Raw genomic sequence first — 19715 nt, 5'->3', positions numbered from 1 at the left:
CAAATCCTTTCCCGACCCCCTCAAATAATCCCCCGTTATTGAGCTTGATTTTGGGAGGAAACGCCACTGCACTCACAACTGACACATTGTGCCAACCTGTGCCAGTGTGTTACATTGTAGTAACAAACGTGCTGTTACTTTGTTGCACAATACAGCCACCTACTGTATGTATCCTGGCATACATAGTCTCTGATAGAGGGATATCATAGGGGTCTGCCCTCATACTATAATGTCATGTGTTTTCAATGTGTATCTGTCAAATGAAGGCAGTCAATTCAGGAAATAAACAAAAATTACAATCCAATAATTGGAAAAAGGGCATTTCTTTTCAATGACATCTCAATAAACTGAAAAGTAGAAGCAATTTATTTCAAAATTGAGACCAACCCGGGTATATATGTAGGCTACATATACAGTGTTACAGGGATGGATTGCTTTCCCTCGTGAGTCATGGCCTCAAACCCCAAATAGCCTGGATCAAATATAACCCACCACATTCCCATCATCTTGAATACGAATTTATACCATTTAGCTACTATGGTAACCAGAATGTAAATACTCCGCTGTATATTGTCATTGTAGAGTTGTATGTAATCAAATATGCAAAATTCAACCACATAGTGTATCTGTACAAAGCAATGTGTTATGTGACCATGAGATTTTCTATATTTGCAGACCGGTGTGTGTTGCTGTATGAGGTGTGCGTGAGTGAGGGTGTGTGTGTTGCTGTATGAGGTGTGCGTGAGTGAGGGTGTGTGTGTTGCTGTATGAGGTGTGCGTGAGTGAGGGTGTGTGTGTGTGTTGCTGTATGAGGTGTGCGTGAGTGAGGGTGTGTTGCTCTATGAGGTGTGCGTGAGGGTGTGTGTGTGTGTTGCTGTATGAGGTGTGCGTGAGTGAGGGTGTGTGTGTGTGTTGCTGTATGAGGTGTGCGTGAGTGAGGGTGTGTGTGTGTGTTGCTGTATGAGGTGTGAGTGAGGGTGTGTGTGTGTGTGTTGCTGTATGAGGTGTGCGTGAGTGAGGGTGTGTGTGTTGCTGTATGAGGTGTGCGTGAGGGTGTGTGTGTGTGTTGCTGTATGAGGTGTGCGTGAGTGAGGGTGTGTGTGTGTGTTGCTGTATGAGGTGTGCGTGAGTGAGGGTGTGTGTGTTGCTGTATGAGGTGTGCGTGAGTGAGGGTGTGTGTGTGTGTTGCTGTATGAGGTGTGCGTGAGTGAGGGTGTGTGTGTGTGTTGCTGTATGAGGTGTGCGTGAGTGAGGGTGTGTGTGTGTGTGTTGCTGTATGAGGTGTGCGTGAGTGAGGGTGTGTGTGTGTGTTGCTGTATGAGGTGTGCGTGAGTGAGGGTGTGTGTGTGTGTGTTGCTGTATGAGGTGTGCGTGAGTGAGGGTGTGTGTGTGTGTTGCTGTATGAGGTGTACGTGAGTGAGGGTGTGTTTGTTGCTGTATGAGGTGTGCGTGAGTGAGGGTGTGTGTGTGTTGCTGTATGAGGTGTACGTGAGTGAGGGTGTGTGTGTTGCTGTATGAGGTGTACGTGAGTGAGGGTGTGTGTGTCGCTGTGTGAGGTGTGTGTGTGAAGTCCAGACATGGTAAAGCTGGAGCTAGATCAGGTGGTAATGAGGAGGATGAGGGAGGATGACATCGAGACTGTCAAAGCTATCATCAAGGTGTGTGTTTTATCCTCAAAGTTATGCACACACACCCACATACACACTTCAAGCCTGAGTTATGCTCTGTCTCTACACTCTCAGCTGCTCTAGAACCTTTTTTTGTAAGAGTACTTTTTCAGGTTACCACTCAAACTCACCTTTCTCTCTCTGGCCCAATCCCTTACAACCTCTCTCTCTTGATCTTTCTCCTCCTCTCTCTCTCTCTCTCTCTTGATCTTTCTCCTCCTCTCTCTCTCTCTCTCTCTCTCTCTCTCTCTCTCTCTCTCTCTCTCTCTCTCTCTCTTGATCTCTCTCTCTCTCTCTCTCTCTTGATCTCTCTCTCTCTCTCTCTCTTGATCTCTCTCTCTCTCTCTTGATCTTTCTCCTCTCTCTCTCTCTTGATCTTTCTCCTCTCTCTCTCTCTCTTGATCTTTCTCCTCTCTCTCTCTCTTGATCTTTCTCCTCTCTCTCTCTCTTGATCTTTCTCCTCTCTCTCTCTCTTGATCTTTCTCCTCTCTCTCTCTCTTGATCTTTCTCCTCTCTCTCTCTCTTGATCTTTCTCCTCTCTCTCTCTCTTGATCTTTCTCCTCTCTCTCTCTTGATCTTTTCTCCTCTCTCTCTCTTGATCTTTCTCCTCTCTCTCTCTCTTGATCTTTCTCCTCTCTCTCTCTCTTGATCTTTCTCCTCTCTCTCTCTCTTGATCTTTCTCCTCTCTCTCTCTCTTGATCTTTCTCCTCTCTCTCTCTCTTGATCTTTCTCCTCTCTCTCTCTCTTGATCTTTCTCCTCTCTCTCTCTCTTGATCTTTCTCCTCTCTCTCTCTCTCGATCTTTCTCCTCCTCTCTCTCTCGATCTTTCTCCTCCCTCTCTCTCTCTCTCTCTCTCGATCTTTCTCCTCCTCTCTCTCTCGATCTTTCTCCTCCCCTCTCTCTCTCTCTCTCTCTCTCTCTGTCTCTCTCTCAATTTTTCTCCACCCCTCTCTCTCTTTGTCCCTCCCTCCCTCTCTTTCTGTCTGTACGAGAGTTGTCAGGGAACAGAAAACCGTCTGATCCTCCACATCCTGACTCGTCCTGTCTGCCTCCTACTCCTGGCCACTGGCCACTGTCTCTTCTGTCCTCCGCTGCTTCCTTTATCCTGGCCCTCATCATCCCTGTCTTCCTGCTCATCATCTACCTCAAGTTCACCATGCCACGCTCCACCGGAGTGCTGGGCACCAGCCGGCCCTACTGGGACTATGTGGGGAGCAGTTACCGAGGGGCGCAGGACGAGACCCTTCCCAACCCCTATAGCAGGATCAGTGGGAAACCCCCACCGGCTAAAGTAGGTTTCCTTTTCTTTGACTTTAGGTACTATATGTTGTGGATGTTACATGCATTGCTCAGTTTTACTACAGTGTGTTAGTGATTTGGTCTTTTCGTGCTTTGGGCTGAGTTGCTGCACAAATAAAGTTGATTATTATCTGTCATTAAAGGGCAAGGCCAGACGGAGGACCAAACCCAAGGCAGAGGACAAGGACAAAGACTCGTCTCCTGAGATCGTAGACGTGGAGTGGGAGAAGGCAGCAGGGCAGGTGTGGGTGGTGGACTGTGAGGGGGAGATTGTGGGCTGTGTGTCCAGGGAGGGTGACTGTCGTCTGGGGATGAGGAGGTTCTGCAGGGTGGTGGTGGGCTGCTGGTACCGCTGAGAGGGCCTCGGCAGACTGCTGGTCCAGAGTCTGGAGCAGAGGGAGAGGCAGACAGGGGCCAGGAGGGTCTACGCCCACGTCCCCTACCCCTCTGCAGTAGGAGAGGCCTTCTTCAGGAAGCTGGGCTACAGGCTGCAGGGGGAGGTGGGCTACGATGGGGAGGAAAAAGAGGAGGATGAAGAGCAGCCAGAGAGGACATTTCTGGGCTTCCATGTCACCAAGGTGTTTGTCAAAGACCTCAAGTGATGGAGGAGACAACGAAGGCAATGTGGAAAATAAGACAAAGAAGATACACTAACGGGAAATAGAGAGAGGAGGAGAGATACTATAGGGAAATAGAGAGGAGGAGGAGGAGGAGAGATACTATGGGGAAATGGAGAGAGGAGGAGGAGAGATACTATAGGGAAATAGAGAGAGGAGGAGGAGGAGGAGAGATACTATGGGGAAATGGAGAGAGGAGGAGGAGAGATACTATAGGGAAATAGAGAGAGGAGGAGGAGGAGAGATACTATGGGGAAATGGAGAGAGGAGGAGGAGAGATACTATAGGGAAATAGAGAGAGGAGGAGGAGGAGAGATACTATGGGGAAATGGAGAGAGGAGGAGGAGAGATACTATGGGGAAATGGAGAGAGGAGGAGGAGAGATACTATAGGGAAATAGAGAGAGGAGGAGAGATACTATAGGGAAATAGAGAGAGGAGAGATACTATAGGGAAATAGAGAGAGGAGGTATATTGTCATTGTAGAGTTGTATGTAATCAAATATGCACAATTCAACCACATAGTGTATCTGTACAAAGCAATGGGTTATGTGACCATGAGATTTTCTATATTTGCAGACCGGTGTGTGTTGCTGTATGAGGTGTGCGTGAGTGAGGGTGTGTGTGTTGCTGTATGAGGTGTGCGTGAGTGAGGGTGTGTGTGTTGCTGTATGAGGTGTGCGTGAGTGAGGGTGTGTGTGTGTGTTGCTGTATGAGGTGTGCGTAAGTGAGGGTGTGTGTGTGTGTTGCTGTATGAGGTGTGCGTGAGTGAGGGTGTGTGTGTTGCTGTATGAGGTGGTGCGTGATTGAGGGTGTGTGTGTGTTGCTGTATGAGGTGTGCGTGAGTGAGGGTGTGTGTGTTGCTGTATGAGGTGTGCGTGAGTGAGGGTGTGTGTGTGTGTTGCTGTATGAGGTGTGCGTGAGTGAGGGTGTGTGTGTGTGTTGCTGTATGAGGTGTGAGTGAGGGTGTGTGTGTGTGTGTTGCTGTATGAGGTGTGCGTGAGTGAGGGTGTGTGTGTTGCTGTATGAGGTGTGCGTGAGTGAGGGTGTGTGTGTGTGTTGCTGTATGAGGTGTGCGTGAGTGAGGGTGTGTGTGTGTGTTGCTGTATGAGGTGTGTGGAGTGAGGGTGTGTGTGTTGCTGTATGAGGTGTGCGTGAGTGAGGGTGTGTGTGTGTTGCTGTATGAGGTGTGCGTGAGTGAGGGTGTGTGTTGCTGTATGAGGTGTGCGTGAGTGAGGGTGTGTGTGTGTGTTGCTGTATGAGGTGTGCGTGAGTGAGGGTGTGTGTGTGTGTTGCTGTATGAGGTGTGCGTGAGTGAGGGTGTGTGTGTGTGTTGCTGTATGAGGTGTGCGTGAGTGAGGGTGTGTTTGTGTGTTGCTGTATGAGGTGTGCGTGGGTGAGGGTGTGTGTGTTGCTGTATGAGGTGTACGTGAGTGAGGGTGTGTGTGTTGCTGTATGAGGTGTACGTGAGTGAGGGTGTGTGTGTTGCTGTATGAGGTGTACGTGAGTGAGGGTGTGTGTGTCGCTGTGTGAGGTGTGTGTGTGAAGTCCAGACATGGTAAAGCTGGAGCTAGATCAGGTGGTAATGAGGAGGATGAGGGAGGATGACATCGAGACTGTCAAAGCTATCATCAAGGTGTGTGTTTTATCCTCAAAGTTATGCACACACACCCACATACACACTTCAAGCCTGAGTTATGCTCGGTCTCTACACTCTCAGCTGCTCTAGAACCTTTTTTTGTAAGAGTACTTTTTCAGGTTACCACTCAAACTCACCTTTCTCTCTCTGGCCCAATCCCTTACAACCTCTCTCTCTTGATCTTTCTCCTCCTCTCTCTCTCTCTCTCTTGATCTTTCTCCTCCTCTCTCTCTCTCTCTCTCTCTCTCTCTCTCTCTCTCTCTCTCTCTCTCTTGATCTCTCTCTCTCTCTCTCTCTCTTGATCTCTCTCGTCTCTCTCTCTCTCTCTCTCTCCTCTCTCTCTCTCTTGATCTTTCTCCTCTCTCTCTCTCTCTTGATCTTTCTCCTCCTCTCTCTCTCTCTCTTGATCTTGTCTCCTCTCTCTCTCTTCTTGATCTTTCTCCTCCTCTCTCTCTCTCTCGATCTTTCTCATCCCCTCTCTCTCTCTCTCGATCTTTCTCCTCACCTCTCTTCTCCTCTCTCTCTCTCTCTCGATCTTTCTCCTCCCTCTTCTCTTCTCTATCGATCTTTCTCCTCCCCCTCTCTCTCGATCTTTCTCCTCCCCCCTCTCTCTCTCTCTCTCTCTCTCTCGATCCTTCTCCTCCCCTCTCTCTCTCTCTCTCTCTCTCTATCTCTCTCTCTCTCGATCTTCTCCTCCCCTCCTCTCTCTCTCTCTCTCTCTCTCTCTCGATCTTTCTCCTCCCCTCTCTCTCTCTCTCTCTCTCTCTCTCTCTCTCGATCTTTCTCCTCCCCTCTCTCTCTCTCTCTCTCTCTCTCTCTCTCTCAATTTTTNCTCTTTCTGTCTGTACGAGAGTTGTCAGGGAACAGAAAACCGTCTGATCCTCCACATCCTGACTCGTCCTGTCTGCCTCCTACTCCTGGCCACTGGCCACTGTCTCTTCTGTCCTCCGCTGATTCCTTTATCCTGGCCCTCATCATCCCTGTCTTCCTGCTCATCATCTACCTCAAGTTCACCATGCCACGCTCCACCGGAGTGCTGGGCACCAGCCGGCCCTACTGGGACTATGTGGGGAGCAGTTACAGAGGGGCGCAGGACGAGACCCTTCCCAACCCCTATAGCAGGATCAGTGGGAAACCCCCACCGGCTAAAGTAGGTTTCCTTTTCTTTGACTTTAGGTACTATATGTTGTGGATGTTACATGCTTGCTCAGTTTTACTACAGTGTGTAATGATTTGGTCTTTTTGTGCTTTGGGCTGAGTTGCTGCACAAATAAAGTTGATTATTGTCTGTCATTAAAGGGCAAGGCCAGACGGAGGACCAAACCCAAGGCAGAGGACAAGGACAAAGACTCGTCTCCTGAGATCGTAGACGTGGAGTGGGAGAAGGCAGCAGGGCAGGTGTGGGTGGTGGACTGTGAGGGGAGATTGTGGGCTGTGTGTCCAGGGAGGGTGACTGTCGTCTGGGGATGAGGAGGTTCTGCAGGGTGGTGGTGGGCTGCTGGTACCGCTGAGAGGGCCTCGGCAGACTGCTGGTCCAGAGTCTGGAGCAGAGGGAGAGGCAGACAGGGGCCAGGAGAGTCTACGCCCACGTCCCCTACCCCTCTGCAGTAGGAGAGGCCTTCTTCAGGAAGCTGGGCTACAGGCTGCAGGGGGAGGTGGGCTACGATGGGGAGGAAAAAGAGGAGGATGAAGAGCAGCCAGAGAGGACATTTCTGGGATTCCATGTCACCAAGGTGTTTGTCAAAGACCTCAAGTGATGGAGGAGACAACGAAGGCAATGTGGAAAATAAGACAAAGAAGATACACTAACGGGAAATAGAGAGAGGAGGAGAGATACTATAGGGAAATAGAGAGGAGGAGGAGGAGGAGAGATACTATGGGGAAATGGAGAGAGGAGGAGGAGAGATACTATAGGGAAATAGAGAGAGGAGGAGGAGGAGGAGGAGGAGAGATACTATGGGGAAATGGAGAGAGGAGGAGGAGAGATACTATAGGAAATAGAGAGGAGGAGGAGGAGGAGAGATACTATGGGGAAATGGAGAGAGGAGGAGGAGAGATACTATAGGGAAATAGAGAGAGGAGGAGGAGGAGAGATACTATGGGGAAATGGAGAGAGGAGGAGGAGAGATACTATAGGGAAATAGAGAGAGGAGGAGAGATACTATAGGGAAATAGAGAGAGGAGAGATACTATAGGGAAATGGAGAGAGGAGGAGGAGAGATACTATGGGGAAATGGAGAGAGGAGGAGGAGAGATACTATAGGGAAATAGAGAGAGGAGGAGAGATACTATAGGGAAATAGAGAGAGGAGAGATACTATAGGGAAATAGAGAGGAGGAGGAGGAGAGATACTATGGGGAAATGGAGAGAGGAGGAGGAGAGATACTATAGGGAAATAGAGAGAGGAGGAGGAGAGATACTATAGGGAAATAGAGAGAGGAGGAGAGAGATACTATAGGGAAATAGAGAGGAGGAGGAGGAGAGATACTATAGGGAAATAAGGAGGAGGAGGAGGAGAGATACTATAGGGAAATAGAGAGAGGAAGAGGAGAGATACTATAGGGAAATAGAGAGAGGAGGAGGAGGAGAGATACTATAGGAAGTAGAGAGAGGAGGAGGAGAGATACTATAGGTAAATAGAGAGAGGAGGAGGAAAGATACTTTCGGGAAATAGAGAGAGGAGAAGGAGGAGAGATACTATTGGGAAATAGAGAGAGGAGGAGGAGAGATACTATAGGGAAGTAGAGAGAGGAGGAGGAGAGATACTATAGGGAAATAGAGAGGGGAGGAGGAAAGATACTTTCGGGAAATAGAGAGAGGAGAAGGAGGAGAGATACTATAGGGAAATAGAGAGAGGAGGAGGAGGAGAGATACTATAGAGAAATAGAGATAGGAGGAGGAGAGATACTATAGGGAAATAGAGAGAGGAAGAGGAGAGGTACTAAAGGGAAATAGAGAGAGGAGGAGGAGAGATACTATAGGGAAATAGAGAGAGGAGGAGCAGAGATACTATAGGGAAATAGAGAGAGGAGGAGAGATACTATAGGGAAATAGAGAGAGGAGGAGGAGGAGAGATACTATAGGGAAATAGAGAGAGGAGGAGGAGAGATACTATAGGGAACTAGAGCGAGGAGGAGGATGAGAGATACCTTAGGGAAATGGAGGAGGATGAGAGATACCTTAGGGAAATAGAGAGAGGAGGAGAGATACTATAGGGAAATAGAGAGAGGAGGAGGAGGAGAGATACTATAGGGAAATCTTGAGAGGAGGAGGAAAGATACTATAGGGAAATAGAGAGAGGAGGAGGAGAGATACTATAGGGAAATAGAGAGAGGAGGAGAGATACTATAGGGAAATAGAGAGAGGAGAGATACTATAGGGAAATGAGAGAGAGGAGGAGGAGAGATACTATGGGGAAATGGAGAGAGGAGGAGGAGAGATACTATAGGGAAATAGAGAGAGGAGGAGAGATACTATAGGGAAATAGAGAGAGGAGAGATTACTATAGGGAAATAGAGAGGAGGAGGAGGAGAGATACTATGGGGAAATGGAGAGAGGAGGAGGAGAGATACTATAGGGAAATAGAGAGAGGAGGAGGATAGATACTATAGGGAAATAGAGAGAGGAGGAGGAGAGATACTATAGGGAAATAGAGAGAGGAGGAGAGAGATACTATAGGGAAATAGAGAGGAGGAGGAGGAGAGATACTATAGGGAAATAAGGAGGAGGAGGAGGAGAGATACTATAGGGAAATAGAGAGAGGAAGAGGAGAGATACTATAGGGAAATAGAGAGAGGAGGAGGAGGAGAGATACTATAGGGAAGTAGAGAGAGGAGGAGGAGAGATACTATAGGTAAATAGAGAGAGGAGGAGGAAAGATACTTTCGGGAAATAGAGAGAGGAGAAGGAGGAGAGATACTATTGGGAAATAGAGAGAGGAGGAGGAGAGATACTATAGGGAAGTAGAGAGAGGAGGAGGAGAGATACTATAGGGAAATAGAGAGAGGAGGAGGAAAGATACTTTCGGGAAATAGAGAGAGGAGAAGGAGGAGAGATACTATAGGGAAATAGAGAGAGGAGGAGGAGGAGAGATACTATAGAGAAATAGAGATAGGAGGAGGAGAGATACTATAGGGAAATAGAGAGAGGAAGAGGAGAGGTACTAAAGGGAAATAGAGAGAGGAGGAGGAGAGATACTATAGGTAAATAGAGAGAGGAGGAGGAAAGATACTTTCGGGAAATAGAGAGAGGAGAAGGAGGAGAGATACTATTGGGAAATAGAGAGAGGAGGAGGAGAGATACTATAGGGAAATCTTGAGAGGAGGAGGAAAGATACTATAGGGAAATAGAGAGAGGAGGAGGAGAGATACTATAGGGAAATAGAGAGAGGAGGAGAGATACTATAGGGAAATAGAGAGAGGAGAGATACTATAGGGAAATGGAGAGAGGAGGAGGAGAGATACTATGGGGAAATGGAGAGAGGAGGAGGAGAGATACTATAGGGAAATAGAGAGAGGAGGAGAGATACTATAGGGAAATAGAGAGAGGAGAGATACTATAGGGAAATAGAGAGGAGGAGGAGGAGAGATACTATGGGGAAATGGAGAGAGGAGGAGGAGAGATACTATAGGGAAATAGAGAGAGGAGGAGGAGAGATACTATAGGGAAATAGAGAGAGGAGGAGGAGAGATACTATAGGGAAATAGAGAGAGGAGGAGAGAGATACTATAGGGAAATAGAGAGGAGGAGGAGGAGAGATACTATAGGGAAATAAGGAGGAGGAGGAGGAGAGATACTATAGGGAAATAGAGAGAGGAAGAGGAGAGATACTATAGGGAAATAGAGAGAGGAGGAGGAGGAGAGATACTATAGGGAAGTAGAGAGAGGAGGAGGAGAGATACTATAGGTAAATAGAGAGAGGAGGAGGAAAGATACTTTCGGGAAATAGAGAGAGGAGAAGGAGGAGAGATACTATTGGGAAATAGAGAGAGGAGGAGGAGAGATACTATAGGGAAGTAGAGAGAGGAGGAGGAGAGATACTATAGGGAAATAGAGAGAGGAGGAGGAAAGATACTTTCGGGAAATAGAGAGAGGAGAAGGAGGAGAGATACTATAGGGAAATAGAGAGAGGAGGAGGAGGAGAGATACTATAGAGAAATAGAGATAGGAGGAGGAGAGATACTATAGGGAAATAGAGAGAGGAAGAGGAGAGGTACTAAAGGGAAATAGAGAGAGGAGGAGGAGAGATACTATAGGGAAATAGAGAGAGGAGGAGGAGAGATACTATAGGGAAATAGAGAGAAGAGGAGGAGAGATACTATAGGGAAATAGAGAGAGGAGGAGCAGAGATACTATAGGGAAATAGAGAGAGGAGGAGAGATACTATAGGGAAATAGAGAGAGGAGGAGGAGGAGAGATACTATAGGGAAATAGAGAGAGGAGGAGGAGAGATACTATAGGGAACTAGAGCGAGGAGGAGGATGAGAGATACCTTAGGGAAATGGAGGAGGATGAGAGATACCTTAGGGAAATAGAGAGAGGAGGAGAGATACTATAGGGAAATAGAGAGAGGAGGAGGAGGAGAGATACTATAGGGAAATCTTGAGAGGAGGAGGAAAGATACTATAGGGAAATAGAGAGAGGAGGAGGAGAGATACTATAGGGAAATAGAGAGAGGAGGAGGAGGAGAGATAATATAGGGAAATAGAGAGAGGAGGAGGAGGAGAGATACTATAGGGAAATAGAGAGAGGAGGAGGAGGAGAGATACTATAGGGAAATAGAGAGAGGAGGAGGAGAGATACTATAGGGAAATAGAGAGAGGAGGAGGAGTAGAGATACTTTAGGGAAATAGAGAGAGGAGGTGGAGGAGAGATACTATAGGGAAATAGAGAGAGGAGGAGGATGAGAGATACTGTAGGGAAATAGAGAGAGGAGGAGAGATACTATAGGGAAATAGAGAGAGGAGGAGGAGAGATACTATAGGGAAATGTAGAGAGGAGGAGGAGAGATACTATAGGGAAATAGGGAGAGGAGGAGGAGAGATACTAAAGGGAAATAGAGAGAGGAGGAGGAGGAGGAGAGATACTATAGGGAAATAGAGAGAGGAGGAGGAGGAGAGATACTATAGGGAAATAGAGAGGAGGAGAGATACTATAGGGAAATAGAGAGAGGAGGAGGAGAGATACTATAGGGAAATGGAGGAGGAGGAGGAAAGATACTATAGGGAAATGGAGGAGGAGGAGGAGAGATGCTATAGGGAAATAGAGAGAGGAGGAGCAGAGATACTATAGGGAAATAGAGAGAGGAGGAGCAGAGATACTATAGGGAAATAGAGAGAGGAGGAGCGGAGATACTATAGGGAAATAGAGGAGGAGGAGGAGAGATACTATAGGGAAATAGAGGAGGAGGAGGAGAGATACTATAGGGAAATAGAGAGAGGAGGAGAGATACTATAGGGAAATAGAGGAGGAGGATGAGAGATACTATAGGGAAATAGAGGAGGAGGAGCAGAGATACTATAGGGAAATAGAGAGAGGAGGAGCAGAGATACTATAGGGAAATAGAGGAGGAGGAGGAGAGATACTATAGGGAAATAGAGGAGGAGGAGGAGAGATACTATAGGGAAATAGAGGAGGAGGAGGAGAGATACTATAGGGAAATAGAGGAGGAGGAGGAGAGATACTATAGGGAAATAGAGGAGGAGGAGGAGAGATACTATAGGGAAATAGAGGAGGAGGAGGAGAGATACTATAGGGAAATAGAGGAGGAGGAGGAGAGATACTATAGGGAAATAGAGGAGGAGGAGGAGAGATACTATAGGGAAATAGAGGAGGAGGAGGAGAGATACTATAGGGAAATAGAGGAGGAGGAGGAGAGATACTATAGGGAAATAGAGGAGGAGGAGGAGGAGGAGAGATACTATAGGGAAATAGAGGAGGAGGAGGAGGAGAGATACTATAGGGAAATAGAGGAGGAGGAGGAGAGATACTATAGGGAAATAGAGGAGGAGGAGGAGAGCTACTATAGGGAAATAGAGAGAGGAGGAGGAGGAGAGATAATATAGGGAAATAGAGAGAGGAGGAGGAGGAGAGATACTATAGGGAAATAGAGAGAGGAGGAGGAGGAGAGATACTATAGGGAAATAGAGAGAGGAGGAGGAGAGATACTATAGGGAAATAGAGAGAGGAGGAGGAGTAGAGATACTTTAGGGAAATAGAGAGAGGAGGTGGAGGAGAGATACTATAGGGAAATAGAGAGGGGAGGAGAGATACTATAGGGAACTAGAGAGAGGAGGAGGATGAGAGATACTGTAGGGAAATAGAGAGAGGGGGAGGAGGAGGAGAGATACTATAGGGAAATAGAGAGAGGAGGAGGAGAGATACTATAGGGAAATAGAGAGAGGAGGAGGAGAGATACTATAGGGAAATAGAGAGAGGAGGAGGAGAGATACTATAGGGAAATAGAGAGAGGAGGAGGAGGAGAGATACTATAGGGAAATAGAGAGAGGAGGAGGAGAGATACTATAGGGAAATAGAGAGAGGAGGAGGAGGAGAGATACTATAGGGAAATAGAGAGAGGAGGAGGAGAGATACTATAGGGAAATTGATAAATACATCTGTTTATATGTCTGGCTGGCTCTTTATTTGTAAATACTTATTTTTATAAATAAGTGATTTTGCAAATAAATGTGTGCGTACGCGGGCTGTGTGCACACCTGTGTCAGTGAGTATACATTTACTGTGTGTGAGGAAGTATGTGGTTTATATGAGTCTGCAGAACTTCTCTGTTCTCCTTTCTCTCTTTCTCCCCCCTCTTCTCTCTCACTCCTCCTCACCTGCGTGTGGCTTTGTATGAGATTTGTATGAGTCTGCAAACACATGCTCTCCTTCATTCATCTCTCTCTCTCTCTCTCTCTCTCTCTCTCACTCTCTCTCCTCATCCCTCCTTTTAATGTCACTTAATATCCTTCCTCACACTGCACACCTGTCACATGGCAGGACACAAGTGTCAGCTATATTATCCCTGGTACAGCTTACACACCATGGCATTCGTAGTAAATTATAGCAGTAGTGAAGTGTGCTGTTTGCAGGTGAATGTCAGTTTATGTGTGGGTGGAAGGGTATGAGTGACACTGCTCTTCAGCCCTGTCTCGGCCTAACCAGAATTAGAGTGTGGTTAGCTAAACGTGCGCTCACCGTGCTAACCTCAGACCGTATCATAACTACATTAACCTGTTTCTTACAGACATACAGTGTTGGAGTGTTGTAAATTAAACAACTAGAGGTGTGTGTGTGTGGTCTTGGGGGAGGAGTATCTCCCCTAATACAAAGTTTAAGAAAACAGAACCACCAAAGTTTGCATCAACTGTTTAACCAGAACAAAACCTTAGCTCTAAGCCTCTGGGATTCTAACGTAAAGTGATTTCTCTGCAGTAAAACAATCTGAATGAATGCATTACAATGCCACAACTCTTTGTAGTGCTGGGATTACAGTAAACCCCATTAAATATCCCTCCCACTCACACATTTAGCCCTACCAGTGGCCATGCACATTAGTGAAGGAAATGTGCAGACAGATGTAATGGTGAGTGTGGGAGTAATTGTTATCCTTGAAACAGTCTTCCTCATTCTTCCTGTTGAGCATGAGGTCATTTTATTATTGAGATTCATGGTTCTCTGTCTCCATGGCTGCCCTGCCCTGCTGCAGACACCTGTTAGCTGGCCTTATATAGTCTAACACATCTGAAACCATTATTGTTGCCAGGAAACAGATGTGAGTTCACGCTACTGGAAAGTAAGCCTGTGTGTGTGTGTGTGTGTGTGTGTGTGTGTGTGTGTGTGTGTGTGTGTGTGTGTGTGTGTGTTTGGGTGGAAGGGTTTCGGAAAGTATGGCTTTGCACATCCTGCTGCCGGTTGGTTCCCCCCTGACTATGGGTTAAATGCACAGCCATGTCTACCATAACCTACTGTACTCTGACACACACGCTGTCTGTTACAGTAGGGCTGTGTACTTAGTTGGGCCAGTGCATGTGAGTTGATATGTGACCGAAAGGCGACCTCGGTAAACTGTGGTCAAACCATGGAAGATGGTGATGTATAATCCATATGTCTTACTTAAACCCCCCCCCCCCCACACACACACACACACACACACACCCAGACCCGTTTTCATGATCATATTTAATACAGACTGGAGGTTATGAATGGTAACATTCCATAGACACATTCACAGTGACTTTTAGGTGCTTTATCAACATAGTGCAACAAGGTTACTAAGGTTAGTTGCTGTCAACACATAGTCACTCTCTCTCTCACACACACAGAGACATACACACACAGAGATATACACACACAGAGACATACACACACAGAGACATACACACACGGACATATACAGACACACACACACATACACTCACAGACACACACAGACACATACACACACAGACACATACACACACCGACACACACACACCGACACATACACACACGGAGACATACACACACGGAGACATACACACACAGAGACATACACACACAGAGACACATACACATACACATACACACACAGACACATACACATACACACACAGACACACACACAGAGACATACACAGACACACACACAGAGACATACAGACACACACACAGAGACATACACACACAGAGACATACACACACACAGAGACATACACACACAGAGACATACACACACAGACACATACACACACAGAGACATACACACACAGAGACATACACACACGGACATATACAGACACACACACACATACACTCACAGACACACACAGACACATACACACACAGACACATACACACACCGACACACACACACCGACACATACACACACGGAGACATACACACACGGAGACATACACACACAGAGACATACACACACAGAGACATACACACACAGAGACATACACACACAGAGACATACACACACAGAAGACATACACAACACAGAGACATACACACACAGAGACATACACACACAGAGACATACACACACAGAGACATACACACACAGAGACATACACACACAGAGACATACACACACAGAGACATACACACACAGATAGATACACAGACAGATAGATACACACACAGACACACACACACACAGAGACATACACACACAGATAGATACATACACACATACACAGACAGACATTGCAGAGGAGTGTATATCTTGATGTTGGGGCACCGCACCACCGGCGGTTGGTACGTAAATGGCAGTGGATAAATCCATTCCAGATGATGTGTAAAGATCATAATTATGACACACTCACACAGATGGGCTCCACAAGCCAACCAAACACACACTCACACATACACACAGTACAGATGAGCTCCAAATACACCCACCCTGGGAAACGGTGAATTCCCCTAACCACAGAGTGCATGAGAGGGAGAGGGGAGTGGGGAGTCATGGGAAACAGAGGCACAGGATGCGTGCAGCTGCAGTGAACGGGACCAGGCCGGAGCAAAAACAGACAGAACGACGGCACAGAACAAAGCCGGAGAGAGAGTGAACACACCCTCGTCTATGGAGGAGGATGGATGACAACATCTCATGGTTCAAAGGCTGGTTGGTCTGAGTTATACACACTGTGGGTAAGGGGAGAGAGCCACACACTGCGGTGGTGGAGCAGAGAGGGAAGCCTGGGGTGAGAGGTCACTCACAGCTCCTACGTTTTTATGATTGACACACTTTGGGAAAACCCAAATATGACACGTGCAAGCACATTCACTCACACAACCCAAATCAGAGGTATAGGTGTCAGGGCCTCTGGGTTATGGGGAATGCCCATGTCTACCCCAACTCTGGGGCCTGGAAACGGTGACGAGGGGGAGGAGGGAAGGAAAGGAGGGAGGAGTGGAGTGGAACGAGGAAGGGTGGTAAACCCAGTCTGCATCAAGGCGAGAAGGTATCTGGAAGTTTTCATTTTTTATGATCTGGGAAAACCAGAGTGGAGGGTTGGGTGACTGGCTGGGGGAGCGAGCGAAGCGCCTTTGGAAATTTCCACCCATTTGGCTGAGTTTACTGACGTATGTGAGAAAATCAAAAGGTTACAAATCACGTCAAACACTCCTGGAGTCATGTGTGGTCACTATAATTACTTTGTGTTTCCTGCATTGTGAAACGGATTTGTTTCTTGTGGTTCTCTAATTAGTCATAATCAACTCATGGACTATATCTATGTAGTATAACTATACTGAACAAAAACATAAATGCAACATGTAAAGTGTTGGTCCCATGTTTCATGAGCTGAAGTAAAAGATCTTAGACATTTTCCATTTGCACAAAAAGCTTATTTCTCTCAAATGTTGTGCACCAATTTGTTCACATCCCTGTTAGTGAGCATTTCTCATTTGCCAAGATAATCCATCCACTTGACAGGTGTGGCATATCATATCAAGAAGCTGATTAAACAGCATGATCATTACACAGGTGCACCTTGTGCTGGGGACAATAAAAGGCCACTCTAAAATGTTCCGTTTTGTCACACAACATAATGCCACAGATGAAACTGTGGGTTTGCAAAACAAAGAATTATCAGAAACCATCTCAGGGAAGCTCATCTGCGTGCTCGGTGTCCTCACCAAGGTCTTGACCTGACTGCAGTTCGGTGTCGTAACTGACTTCAGTGGGCAAATGCTCACCTTCGATGGCCCCTGGTACGCTGGAGAAGTGTGCTCTTCACGGAAGAGTGCCGGTTTCAACTGTACCGGGCAGATGGCAGGCAGCGTGTATGGCGTTGTGTGGGTGAGCGGTTGGCTGATGTCAACGTTGTGAACAGAGTGCCCCATGGTGGCGGTGGGGTTATAGTATGGACAGGCATAACCTACGGACAACAAACACAATTGCATTTTATCAATGACAATTTGAATGCACAGAGATACTGGGATGAAATCCTGAGGCCCATTGTCATGCCACTCATCCGACACCATCACCTCAGGTTTCAGCATGATAATGCACGACTCCATGTCACAAGGATCTGTATCCATTTCCTGGAAGCTGAAAATGTCCCAGTTCTTCCAGGGATGCTCTGGATCAACGTGTACGACAGCGTGTTCCAGTTCCATGCCAATATACAGCAACTTCACACAGTAATTGAAGAGGAGTGGGACAACATTCCACAGGCTACAATTAACAGCCTGATAAATTCTATGTGAAGGAGATATGTTGCGCTGCATGAGGTAAATGGTGGTCACACCAGATACTGACTGGTTTTCTGATCCACGCCCCGACCTTTATTTTAAGGTATCTGTGACCAATAGATGCATATCTGTTTTCCCAGTGGTGAAATCCATAGATTAGGGCCTAATGAATTCATTTCAATTGACTGATTTACATACATGAACTGTAACTCAGTAAAGTCTTTGAAATTATTGCATGTTGCATTTCTATTTTTGTTCAGTTTACTATTAATCATAATCAACACACGGACTGAATCTATCTAGTATAACTAGTATTTCTTATCTAGTTTGACAGTTTGTGGGCCTACATCGTTGTTTGCTGAATAACAATGTCCTGTAGTATACTGTATCTATACGACCCTGTTCTAGTTTGACTGAGCGTATAGGTATATATATATATCTACCCTGTCCCCTCCTTCCCTCCTCCCCCCACACTCATCACACCACTCGCTCTCGCCTGATTGACTGTGTGAGACAAATTAGGCTTCTGAAATGATCAACAAATTTGACAGGTGAGTAAAATGAACATCTGTTTTTTTGTATTCATTGTTTAATGAGTTGAGAAAAGGTATATGATATAATATCACATGACGGGATCAACTGATGCATGGTGTAGTACATTTTTAAAACTAATCCCTGCCAATTGGTGATTGCTGTCCTATTTATTATTGATGATGCTTTATGAAACCACTCCTGTCATCTTTCTCTTATGCAGCACAATCAGAAGTTTCGGTGATGATGACAACAATGTATTGAATAGCTTTCGCTAGTTTCACTGAAAGCTGTCTGATTCAAACTGAGACTGAGAACCAGGGCCAGTTTGTTAGACACCAGTTCATTGACAGAAGGTTAACCAAACCTGTGGTTTTGTTAAAGAAGAAGAGGATAGTGTTGAGTAGTTAGTGCAGTCCTCATAACCAGAATATATGGGGTTTCCACACCAGAGAAGACACTTCAGGGGCAGAGGAGGGAAAAGCAATAGTAGTGGCAATAACAATTCACCTTTTCACCATAGCCCTGCCTCAGTTTGCGTATAAAAATAGATTCATCTCTACTACTTATTTCAGTGAAGACCTACTTTCTGTGTCTCGGTGTTCTGTTGGCCCAGAAGAAGTTTATCTACCACTATAAGAACATGCGCTGGGCCAAGGGCCGACACGAAACCTACCTGTGCATCGTGGTCAAGAGGAGGAGAGGAGAGGAGAGGGAGGGAGGGAGTAGGGAGAAGAGGGAGGGGAGAGAGTAGGGAAAGGAGAGGAGAGGAGAGGAGAGGAGAGGAGAGGAGAGGAGAGGAGAGGAGAGGAGAGGAGAGGAGAGGAGAGGAGAGGAGAGGAGAGGAGAGGAGAGGAGAGGAGAGGAGAGGAGAGGAGATATATATTTCATATCTCTCCCATTTTCTTTATTTCCTTCCCCTGTCTTCATCACTCTCTATCCATGCATTACCTCTCCTTTCTCTCTATCTACATCTTCCTCCCTCAGTCATTCCCCCCACCCCTCTCTCTCTCTCTCTCTCTCTCTTCCTCAACTACATCCATCACCCTCTCCCTCATTCCTCACCTGTCTACCTTCCTCACCTATCTCCATCACTCCCTAATTCCTCACCTACCTCCATCACTCACTCACTCACTCATCCCTCTCACTTCCTCCCCTATTTCCATCACTATCTCTCCCTCATTCCTCACCCCTCTCCTTTTCTCACACACCTCCATCATGCTCTTTCCTTCCACCCCCCAGCTGCTGTTCCTGCGCCTCCTGGAAGCAGGTGCCCTGTGTCCCTGCCTGTGGGGTTATGGAGCTCCAGACAGTGTGGGACTGTGTTACTCAGTCACCTGGTTATGTTCCTGGTCCCCCTGCTCAGACTGCTCCTACAGGCTGGCCCAGTTCCTCAGCCAGACCCCCAACCTCCGCCTCAGAATCTACGTCTCCAGCTCTACTTCTGTGACCCGGAGGACAGCAGTGCGAGAGAGGGTCTCCGCATGCTGCAGAGAGCCGGGGTGCAGATCACTGTCATGAACTATGAAGGTAGAGAGGGTGTGTGTGAGTGTGTGCGTGTGTGAGTACGTCTCTCATTATAATTCTGTCTCTTCACTGTAGACTATTTCTACTGTTGTCTACTGTTGGCAGACCTTTGTAGCTTGCAGACAACGTGTGTTTAAGGCCTGGGACGGACTGCATCAGAACTCACATGCACACACACTGTACCCTTGAGTTAGTAGGCTAATAATATTTACTGATTTGTTTTTCAGCCTGGTGAGGCAGAAGATTGGGGAG

At 46.8% G+C, this 19715-nt stretch overlaps 1 protein-coding gene and 2 pseudogenes across 1 annotated transcript; all 3 read left to right on the top strand.

Moving 5' to 3' along the window:
- Positions 1 to 1485: 1485 nt before the first annotated feature.
- On the top strand, positions 1486 to 3703 carry LOC116356608 (N-acetyltransferase 14-like; annotated as a pseudogene).
- Positions 3704 to 5045: 1342 nt separating this feature from the next.
- Positions 5046 to 7113, top strand: LOC116352928 (N-acetyltransferase 14-like; annotated as a pseudogene).
- A 9564-nt stretch (positions 7114 to 16677) lies between these two features.
- On the top strand, positions 16678 to 19652 carry LOC109879275 (single-stranded DNA cytosine deaminase-like; the record flags this gene model as incomplete). The annotated part of the gene is given in 6 exon segments (XM_031803420.1): positions 16678 to 16695; positions 18553 to 18689; positions 19175 to 19368; positions 19371 to 19466; positions 19539 to 19555; positions 19557 to 19652. Coding segments are annotated over 6 exon segments (558 nt in total), but the record flags the coding sequence as incomplete, so codon positions are not given.
- Positions 19653 to 19715: the final 63 nt, after the last annotated feature.

Source organism: Oncorhynchus kisutch, linkage group LG2, assembly GCF_002021735.2.
Source record: "Oncorhynchus kisutch isolate 150728-3 linkage group LG2, Okis_V2, whole genome shotgun sequence".
Classification (NCBI taxonomy): domain Eukaryota; kingdom Metazoa; phylum Chordata; class Actinopteri; order Salmoniformes; family Salmonidae; genus Oncorhynchus; species Oncorhynchus kisutch.
The sequence above is the reverse complement of the archived record's forward strand: the minus strand, read 5'-3'. Positions and strand labels throughout refer to the sequence as shown.